This window comes from Mesoplodon bidens (genome assembly GCF_964165515.1).
Source record: "Mesoplodon bidens genome assembly, chromosome: 7".
Taxonomy (NCBI): domain Eukaryota; kingdom Metazoa; phylum Chordata; class Mammalia; order Artiodactyla; family Ziphiidae; genus Mesoplodon; species Mesoplodon bidens.
In genome coordinates, this window is record NC_138164.1 from 13,604,835 (window position 1) to 13,615,259 (window position 10,425).

The 10,425-nt window shown below is 50.9% G+C and overlaps 1 protein-coding gene across 2 annotated transcripts; it reads right to left on the reverse strand.

Annotated features, from left to right (window-relative positions):
• Window positions 1–914: 914 nt before the first annotated feature.
• VPS11 (VPS11 core subunit of CORVET and HOPS complexes) lies at window positions 915–10,380 on the reverse strand. 2 transcript variants are annotated; one of them, XM_081239216.1, is made up of 16 exons: window positions 10,156–10,380; window positions 9,193–9,340; window positions 8,960–9,095; window positions 8,467–8,630; window positions 7,618–7,865; window positions 6,678–6,879; window positions 6,127–6,278; window positions 5,308–5,494; window positions 4,252–4,398; window positions 3,938–4,126; window positions 3,674–3,835; window positions 3,306–3,445; window positions 3,015–3,217; window positions 2,720–2,891; window positions 2,071–2,293; window positions 915–1,426 (listed from the first exon to the last, which is right to left on the reverse strand). In XM_081239216.1, the coding sequence occupies exons 1-16, from the start codon at window positions 10,341–10,343 to the stop codon at window positions 1,262–1,264; spliced, it is 2,826 nt and encodes a 941-aa protein (XP_081095342.1). In that variant the 5' UTR covers window positions 10,344–10,380; the 3' UTR covers window positions 915–1,261. The 2 variants fall into 2 exon arrangements, with proteins under 2 accessions (XP_081095342.1, XP_081095343.1); XM_081239217.1 differs by having other exon boundaries at window positions 8,960–9,107; window positions 9,193–9,364; window positions 10,103–10,183.
• Between the last annotated feature and the right edge of the window lie 45 nt (window positions 10,381–10,425).

Here is a 10,425-nt window from a genome sequence, read left to right on the forward strand (position 1 = left end):
GTGTCTTTAGAGCATGTGCTCTCCCCTCTCCATTCCTTGATCAATGAATAGTTCCTGCTCTGCTATACCGAACATGGTGTTGTTTGACCGGAATTTGCAACTCCAGGCAAAGGACCCACTGAGGGGTCACTGACCTCTTGGGGACCAGTAACACATCCATTGATTGGCTCCTTTGACCTTCCTAACAGCCGTACTAGAAAGATGTAATTCCTCGTGTACAGACGAAGAAACTGAGGTCCAGAGAAGGTTCAGAGTTGCCCTAAGTGAAACTAAGAATCAAGCTCAGGGCAGCTGATCCAAAGTCTGTATTCTTAGCTGCTACCAGTGTAGTGTACTCTACCTGCCTCTTCTGAATACTACCTAAACCACAATGTCTAAGCTACTTCTTTTAATTAAACAACCCCATAGGAGCAATTTTCCAATGGGCAGTGTAACCCCAATTACACGCAGACACTTAGCAATACAAACTTCAGCTGACAACTTCGAAGAGGGAACAAAATGTTTCAATAAAGACCCTTTTATCCTGCTTATCATCTGGTACTGAATACAGCAAGACACCAACCACCCCATTATGAAGGCAGCCTTTAAAGCCCAAGGCTCCCCACGAGAATAGGCCTCCAGCTTGAATACTCTGTCCTTACAAGAGCCACAGAGACCAGCCACACTATAGAGCAGAGTCCTCAGTCCGGGCTGCTCTTGGGGCTCAGGCCTCAGGCCTTTGCAGAGGTTCTTCAACTGAACTCTACTAGATGCCACAGGCCCCACTCATTACTGGAATGAAGTCTCGTCAACATCATCTTTAAGGAACTCTGTAGGAAGGGAAGGGGAGCTCTAGGAGAGCAGAGGGGAAGAAGTACATTTTGCACAGTTAAGAATCACCAGGAAGTCCCCAGAATAAATCCTTCAACCCCGAAATCATTATATGCTTTTATTTATAGACTCTGGGAGCCAGGACCCAAGCACAGCCTGGTGCTCTTGGATAGAGAATAAAGCCGCTATTGTCCAGACTCTGAGGTTGCTGAGGTGCCCTCCCCCTCTGGTCTGGAATGATCTACACTGCTCAAAAAGTCAACAGGAGAAATGGCAGGTTGGCTGAAGGAGGAGGCAGGAAAAGAAAGTCCCCTTAAGTCCTGAGGGCTATGGCATCAGATGAGAGCAGAGTCCTGGGCATGTCTGCCTAACTCCTGTGCAACAGCCCTGTCTCTGTCCCCCTGTGTCCCTGCTGCTGGGCCTCCACCATCACACCCCTCCCACTAGCCGCTTAGGTGCCCCTCCTGGCGTGTATGAGCAAGTCCCTCTGCAGCCCAGCCTCCAGGCTCGCAGTCAGTCGGGCTGTGGGCGGGTCGGTCAGCAGAGTCAATTTGTTGAAGACACCTCGGCCAAAGTAGTCAGCAATCACAGAGAAGCTGTCGTTGGAGCACTTGAGCTGCAGGGAAAGAGAAGAGTTGCGAGTCAAAAACCCACAGGACGGGCTTCCCTGGTGGCACAGCAGTTAAGAATCCACCTGCCAATGCAGGGGACACAGGTTCGAGCCCTGGTCCGGGAAGATCCCACATGCCTCAGAGCAACTAAGCCCATGCGCCACAACTACTGAGCCTGCGCTCTAAAGCCCGCGAGCCACAACTACTGAAGCCCGCGCGCCTAGAGCCCGTGCTCCACAACAAGAGAAGCCACCACAATGAGAAGCCCGTGCACCGCAACGAAGAGTAGCCTCCGCTCAACGCAACTAGATGAAAAGCCCGCGCACAGCAACGAAGACCTAACACAGCCAAAAATCAATCAATCAAAATAAAACAGAACACCTCATTCCATCTCTTTAAAAAAAGAGAGAAGCCACCACAATGAGAAGCCCGCGCACCGCAACGAAGAGTAGCCCCCGCTCGCCGCAACTAGAGAAAGCCTGCGCACAGCAACAAAGACCCGATGCAGCAAAAAATAAATAAATAAAATAGATACATTAAAGAAATAGAATATTAAAAAAAACAAAAAACCCACAGGAGGAGGAGAAAAGAACACCAGTCCCCAGCGCTCACCACCTCCCTGTGGGCGGGGGAGTCACGTCATCCCCACCTGGTGCTGGAACTGATCATGGAGATCTCGCTTCTGTTCCTGGGCCCGAATCATATCCATGACCTTGCGGTTTTCAGGGAGGCAGGTGGGGCAGTCGGCATCACTTTCTGAGTAACTCTCAAAGCAGTGCTGGTGGAAGGAGTGGCCGCAGAGAAAGTGGACTGAGGGCAACTCCAAGGCACTGTTACAGATGCTGCACTTGGTCTTCTGGAAAATCTTCGGACTACAGGCAAGGGAGACCAGAAAAGAGTGGCAAAAAGTGAGGGCAGGGCCAGGAACCATGTGGAGAGAGAAGGCAGTTGGAGGCAATGAGGAGACAGAGGTCCCCGTTAAGGAACTATGAGGCTCTGCTCTTACCACCTAAAGCGGGTCACAGGAGGACCCCACGCTGGGCCTGCAGGGGGTCTCAGCACCCTCCCAGCAGGTCCATCCAACCCAAGAAAAGTACCTGCTACAAGATAATATCCTCCAAAGCCCAATACATCACGTTCTACGTAGTAAATCATTCTTTGGAATTCCTCCATCAAAACAGATCTTCAAGAATGAAATGCTCAAACACACTCCATACAATCCTCTGTCTTTGAAAAATGACACCCTGTGAAAAACAGTGTTATCCCCGGACGCCTCCACAGTTCTGGATGCCAAGTACCTCGCCTTCAGCTCCTGGATCTCCTGGCGGATACGGGTGGTCTCCTCTCGGTAGCGCCGCACCCGGAGCTCGTCCTGCGCGATCTGCTGGCTCTGCTTCTGCAGTTTTTGGACCAGGTAGTCCCGGATGACAGACAGGGTGGCCGTGGAGTTGTGGGCCAGGGTCTGCACCACTGAGATAGGGAGGAAACAAGACCATGAACCAAGCAGCCCTCTGGATAAAACTGAAGGGCCCCTGCCCCAGAGCCCGAGTGCCGGCAGCCTGCACCCAGCCGCCCACCCTGTCCTCGGAATACCTAGAAGAGGCGGCATGAGGTTCTTGCTCTCGATGTGCTTGAGCACCGCCGCCACGTACTGCTTGCAGTCCTCCTCCTTGCGGGCGAAGTAGCTGAGCGCCTGTTCCCACAGGGAGGGCTCCTGCTCCCCGTGGCGCTCGCACACGGCGAGCACCTGCCGGTACTGCTCGTGCTGCATGTGATAGTGCATGATCTGCTGGAACCTGCGGCCGGGCAAGGCGCACATCAGCAGCTGTCCCCCGCAAGTGGCTCGGCTGCGTTCCCCTTCCCTGAGATTCCCCAGACTCTTACAGTTTCCCCTGCTCATAGAGGTAAAGGACCCCATCCTGGAAGTCATGCATCTGGCAGAGGACCAGGGCTTTGTCAAAGACATCACAGAAGCGACCACTCTTCAGTAGGGAGATGGCCTCCGCGTGAAGCTTCTCTTTGACCTAAAAGAGGAGGGTAGAGCTGCTGGACATCAGGGAAAAACGACAAGGCCTCTCAGGACCAGGCAAGTCAACTATCTCTTCCCCTCAGTCCAATTTCCTCTTCACGGGGGACCATTTAGCCCCCAGGGGTGAGGTGTTATTGGTCTAAAGAAAGCGGCAAGAGGCAACCAGGAAAGAAATGGAAGCGGTTTTTTCTCCAGCGCCTCCAGCCACTTTGCCAGGTCTCACCTGCGGCTCCTCCTCGTGAGCCCAGTTCTGGAGTCGCAGCTCAAGGAGCGTGTCATAGATGCCCTGCGGGGAGTCAGGCTGCACCTCACTCATGTGCTCTAGGAAAGCTTTCAGCTCCCGCGGGTTGTTGGCAAAGATGGGGATGAACTCCTCTGAGTTGGCCTAGGACGGCAAGGGAGGAGAGGTGGCCGAGTGAGTGGGCTCGGTACTTGGACTGCTAAGGTGATCCCTGCTGACCAAAAGCCATTCTCCCTGAGGCCTCACCCTGCAGCCTGGAGCCTCCCTATCGCCTCGGCCTTCAAGGCTGGGCCGATAGTCGGTACAAAGTCCCTTCAGCAACTCGGTCGTCTGCTCTGGTATATGGTGCATGAGGATCTTGCCATAGCGTTTCATGTTGCTCTCTGCCTGCTCAAAAGGCAGCTTGCCGATGTATTGAAGGGCTTCCTGATAATTCTGTGGAGAGGGAAAGGGCAGAATAAGCACGTGCTCCAGCCTCACCCACCAGGAAGCACTTGCAGCATCCCAGGGATGTCCTAGAAAAAGAACAGGGTCCTGCCCGTGTCAAGGGGCTCACCTACCTTGATGTCCTCTAGCTGGATCTTCAAGTACCACTCGTGATGTGCATGGTTCTCAGCCAAATAGAGGGCATGGGAGTAGTAGCCAGCCTGCCGGAGGACCTTGATGGCTGTCTCCACATCAAAGTGGACTTCACTCTCACTCTTTGTCTGCCAGGGAGACATTAGACAAAACCAGTCATAGAGAGGTTGTGGTTGGGGAACAGAAAGGAAATATGCATCTGATTCTAAGACCAGATTCTTAAGGCAATAAAAAAGTTGATACTTTTTTTTTTGGCAGCGCTGAGCGGCATGCAGAATCTTAGTTCCCCAACCAGGGATCGAACCCGTGCCCCTTGCAGTGGAAGCATGGAGTCTTAACCACTGGACCACCAGAGAAGTCCTAAAGTTGATGTTTTTAAAGCACTGTTATCCTGCCTCTCCAAAAGTCTTCATCTGCCTCTACTATTAGAGGGACTTGTCCGGGAACACAGGGCTTCCCTGGGCTTAGATACCACGAGAAGTTCTGGCATCAAAAAACAAGAGGGGGGCTTCCCTGGTGGCACAGTGGTTGAGAGTCCGCCTGCCGATGCAGGGGACACGGGTTCGTGCCCCAGTCTGGGAGGATCCCACATGCCGCGGAGCGGCTGGGCCCGTGAGCCATGGCCGCTGAGCCTGCGCGTCTGGAGCCTGTGCTCCGCAACGGGAGAGGCCACAACAGTGAGAGGCCTGCGTACCGCAAAAAAAAAAAAAAGAAAAAAAACAAGAGGGGTGGGAATTCTCTGGCGGTCCAGTAGTTAGGACTCTGCGCTTCCACTGCCGGGGGTCCGGATTTAATCCCTGGTGGGGGAACTAAGATCTGGCAAGCCACGCAGTGCAGCCAAAAAGAAAAAAAAAAAAAAAAACCAAGAGAGAAAACAGGAGAAAACTCGCAAAAAAGGCTATTCCTCTTCCTAGTTTATAGACCAGAGGACTCTGGTCCCCAAATAAGGTCAGCTCTTCCCTGTCTCTGCAGCCCTGGTGGAGCCCCTCATGCTCAGTGGGGCCCTCACGGAATCTCCCGCCAACACCACCCTGCACCTTGATGAATTCCTCCAGCTTCGAGCTGTCCTTGAGCTTTGTGTAGCAGTTGAGCAGTAGGGTGGTGTGGTCGGCATTGGCCAGGGACTGCCGGTGCAGGGTCTGCAGGTAAGCTGTCAGGTTGTGGATGCGCTGGGCATCCAGGAACTTGCGGATCACATACGATGGCTCCAACTTTCCAATGGTTCTAGGGAGACACATGCATCAAATAGCACTGGGGTCAGCGTACTTCTCAAACTTTCATGTGCATAGGAATCACTTGAAGATCTTCTTAAAATGCAAATTCTGTTTCAGCACATCTGGAGTAAGGCCTGAGATTCTGCAATTCTTACAAAATCCCAGGCAATTTCGATTCTACTAGACCATGGACCACATGAGTAGCAAGGCTCCAGAGCACTGTTTCTTAAACTTGGCTGAAAACAGGAATTCAAGAGAGGTTGGGAAAGAGGCTAGACAGGTTCTTAAGACCCCTTATTAATTTAAGAATTAGTATTGAGGGAAGAAAGTGTGGAAGCAAGAGATGAATACCCTTTTCCCTTTAAAGACTCTTATCAAAATGAGTATTAACAAAGGTCAAGTTAACATCTAAAATAACAGAAACTCATCAGCTCAACTGCATGCTGGTCATGTAATATTTGACCCAAAACATTCCCTTTCTAATAAGGTATACTGTCTTCTCACTTGAGGCATCACAGTTTCTGGAGGAAAAAAAGACGGTTCACAGTGGAGTCCACCCTCCTTCCCCAAGTGCAGGTTTTAGATTATCTGGATGCCTGTCCCTGCATTCAGAGCTATATCCTAAAGCGCCTCCAGACTGACCGGATATACTGCTGGACAGCCCCATCGTGGTTGCCCTTGCTGTAGAGATGGTCCCCATACTGCATGAAGATCTGGGCCAACCCATCACTGTCCAGATGTTGGCTCTTGGCCAGATTAATCGCCATCTCGAATAGGTTCTTCTTAAACAGCATCTGGAAGGGAAGAGAGATTAGAAAACTGGAAGCAGCAGTCCTTAGAAGACACCTTCCCAGAACGCACCCACAACACACAAGGCAGACAGTCGTGAAGCCCCGATCAGCCTAGATCTTAGACAGGGTGAGACCTCTCAGATACCCCCAAGACCAACATCAGCTCGCCTCACAAGGTTCTCTACAGGCAGGCAGAGTGGACCCTGAGAGTGGGCTCAGGCTCCCAGCCACTGCTTCCCTCTAAGGCCTCATCCCAGGCCGCTGGCCTTGTAATCCTACCCTAAGGAAGCTGAGTAAGTGACCCAAAGGGAAGGAAACACCCTGGCCAAGGGACTTGGGGAGCCTGTTCCTAGAGCTGCATCTGGGTGCCCACGGCCTGCTCTGGGAATCTGGTGGCCTTGCCTCCAGTTTGGTCTGTGTGTCCTTCTCCTGCAGTGCGTGGACCCGCCCATCCCGCGTCAGCACGTACAGGGAGCCCCACTCAGCAAGCACATCTACTATATCCTCAAAGACGGTGCTATAGGCTATGAACTTGTTGCACAGGTCATAGATGTTGAGAATCTGCTTGTCGGAGCTCTGGGAGTCCCTGCTGGTAAACTCTGACCTGTGTGGGAAAGAGAAAGACCCAGATATTTGTACCGCCTCTGTCTCAGCTCCCCTCGATTTCCTTTCCAATACAACTTTGGTGTTGCCCATTCCACCCAGAACAAGACACCGCTTTGGCCCCTCTAGCAGCTCATCCTGTAACATTTAGCAGGGTGCTGGCAGTTGTAGGAAGAGAACATATAGACCTGGTCCTACCCTTTAGGATCCTGTAATTAATACAGGCAACAGACTGAAAAATTAACTACATTCCAACATCCATTATTTAACAAATAATTAGTGCCTGGTGTATGTAGGCCACTGAGCTTAGTACTGAATGAAAACTAACATCTGACAAGGATCACTTGCATCACGCTGAAGACCCCATCACCCTTTCTGGTGGCTCAGAGAAAAAAAACGCCCTGTCTTGCATCTCCCAGAGCTTTCCAGTTTCTCCACTACTCAGTCCCTTGTTCCTCTACCCAATTCATTTTGACCAAGGAGTAAAAATCCCAATACCAGGTCCCAAAATCCCTGGAGCATTCTAGCGCATCAGGGCTGCTCAGCAAATGTCTGCAGCAAAATCACACACTTATCAGCAAAAAAAAAAAAAACATTATAACTGAGTCTAGGTGTAAGCACAATCTACCTAAAACCAAATAGGAGATTGACGGGATCCAGGCATTAGGAGTTTAAAATCAGGTTAATTCTGGGGAACAAGTTCAGCCCTCTCCCTTTTGCTTCTCCGTGGAGTCCTTACTTGGGAGAAACCTTCCGGTCACGGGAGACAATGACAAGGTAGCCTCTAAACCAGTGAGCAATGAGTTTATGGCCCTCAAAGGCAAAGCAGGGCCCCCGTTCATCAGGCTGGTATAAGTAGACGCATTCATCCCCTGCCACTATGAACTGCAGGTCCTGAGAAGGGTCGCTTAGGGCTGAGCAGCGCAGGCCACAACCGTGGGTGTCCAACTCCACACGAGGGTAGTCCTTTCCAGAAACTATGTAGGACTGCAGGAAGTAAGAGAGGGGTTAACAGGCTCCCTTTGAGGAGGCGGCAGCTAAGCCTTCCCAAAGGTATCTCCACCTCCATATTGGCTCTCTCTTCTTAATTCTTAGCACCCTAAGACCTTCCCTGGCTGCTTGCCGTCTCCATTAACCACCACCCATCTATTAAATATATAAGCAAAGACTACATTTCTTTTCTCTGTATATACTATCACTACTTACTACAGGTATTTAGCAAGTAAGAGAATTTCACTGCTTTATCCAAAAACCACTGCTGAAACAAAACAAAACTATCGCTGAGACTAAGCTGTTATAAATTAGGAGCACAGGAACCAGAGAAGTAAAGCAACTTGTCCAGTGTCTCTTAAGTTAATTAGGAGAAAAACTTAGGTCTTTTACTACAAGACCAAGAGTTCTTTTCCTAGCTCTAACTCTTCCCAGCCTCCTAGGGGAGGAAATAAAATATTAAGCTGGGCAAATGATTCAAGGTTGTATGATGAAAGCTGCAGGAATTCTACCTCTTTTGTCAGTTCCTTACCCTAGCCCCCTGAGCAATGTTAAAGCCTTTCCTGCCTGCCCGTAACAGTGGAGGCCCTGGTCCTACCTGAACATTCTCAGTTGTCACAACAAACAAGTGAGTGGTCTTTCCTGCTTGGCGAAAGGCCAGTCCGGTAACAGGATAGTTGCCCTTGTGCAAAATCTGGGTCTTGCTATGCCGGTCCCGAGTGATGTCCCCTTTATTCAATGTAACACTGCCATCTGTGAAACCTGCAGGAGAGCAAGAAACAGCATTTTATTGAGGCTGAATAGATCAGGAAGCACAGAAGGGGAAAAAGACCACTTGAGGCACTTGTTAGATGTGACAATCTTCCTCCTCATACCAGACTTCTCCAGGGGTTACCATGAAGATCAGGACTCACTGACTCATTTTCAAAGAACAAAACTAAATGCTCTCCCATCCAAAACTTTAAAATCTCAAACGCATCAGTTCAGTACAAAATGGTCTCACGAAAACAGTGAAGATGAGCTGCAGAAGCAACTCTGAAGAAAATCTATAAAGAATCATGGGGTGTTAGCTTTGCCTTCTTTCTGCTTACCGATGGCCATAAAGTTGAGATTTTCATGGACAGTCAAACAAGATACAACAGTCGGCTCTGCCCCTGGGATGGCAGGGAAGATTCGAGTGCAGAGTGGATTGCCACCATCTCTCTTCTCCAGGTTCCAGATCTTTACCTGTGGACAGACCTCAGGTATGTGAATGCTAGTCACCCTCCAACAAACAGCCATTCCCAGGCTCCTGCGTCTTTCCCATTTCCTTTCTAGGACTCACCAGGGGGTTGATCCCCTCTTCATCCTCACCAACAGATGCCAGAATGTTGTGCTGCTTCAACTGGTACAGGTGTGTCACCCGTAGTTTGTAGGCCTGGAACCCGGTAAGCTGTAGGGAGCGGGGCAAGAACCAGATCTGGCCTTCCATGTGTGCAGAGTAGTCAAGGAGCCTCCTTTCCAAGGAGAGATACTTATATTTAGGCCAGAACCCAAATAACAGCTAACATACATACAACTCTTTAAATTTTCAAGGGTTTTTGCACAGATTATCTTCTGGGAACTCCCCATCTTAAAAAGACTAGAGGGCTTCCCTGGTGGTGCAGTGGTTGAGAGTCCGCCTGCCGATGCAGGGGACACGGGTTCGTGCCCTGGTCCGGGAAGATCCCACATGCCGCGGAGCGGCTGGGCCCGTGAGCCATGGCCGCTGAGGCTGCGCGTCCGGAGCCTGTGCTTCGCAATGGGAGAGGCCACAACAGTGAGAGGCCCGCGTACCGCAAAAAAAAAAAAAGACTAGAAAAGAAACGCCCGAGTTTAGTGGCAGCATTATGAAAAACAAAGCAGCAAACTCATGGTCTCATTTAACTCCTCCCCCACAATACTGGGCTGGGGAGATGACACCTCACATATTCATCTTTTAAAGCCAACTTGCATCCGTTCTTTTCATCGATCTTAAAAAACAAAAACAAAAGAAAAACCTTGCCGAACTGTTATTCTACGCCCCTTCTGCAGATAAGGAAATTGAAGCCCAGAGAGGTTAAGTGACTCGCCCAGGATTGTTCGCTCAGTTGGCAACAAGTTAGAGAACGGACTTCCTCCTTTCTTCCCTCGGACCACAGAAGGAGCACTGGGCGCCCATCTAAAGGAAAGTGGCACGTAACACGAACCCCTCTGAGGGACAGATATCATCCCACCTGTATCTCTTCAGGGATTCGGGGAGGGAAGAGGCAGCTCCAGAGGAAGGATATCTCCAAAGACTAGGCTCCCTCGGCCTGAGTCGCAGACAGTGATGCCAGGAGGGAGGCAAAGGAACTTGGAAGCAGAGGGTCCAGAGGCAGGCGCAGCCCCGGGAGCAGCCCCATCATTGCCCAGTGACTCCTTCACCAGCTCCTTGTCGAAGAAAACGAAGCGCCGCCACTGCAGGTAGGCCGCCATCTTGGCCGAAGGCCCCCGCCTCCGGCAGAGAGGTCACATGAGAGGAGCCGGCGGATCACGTGACCCGGCAGCTTCCTGGAGC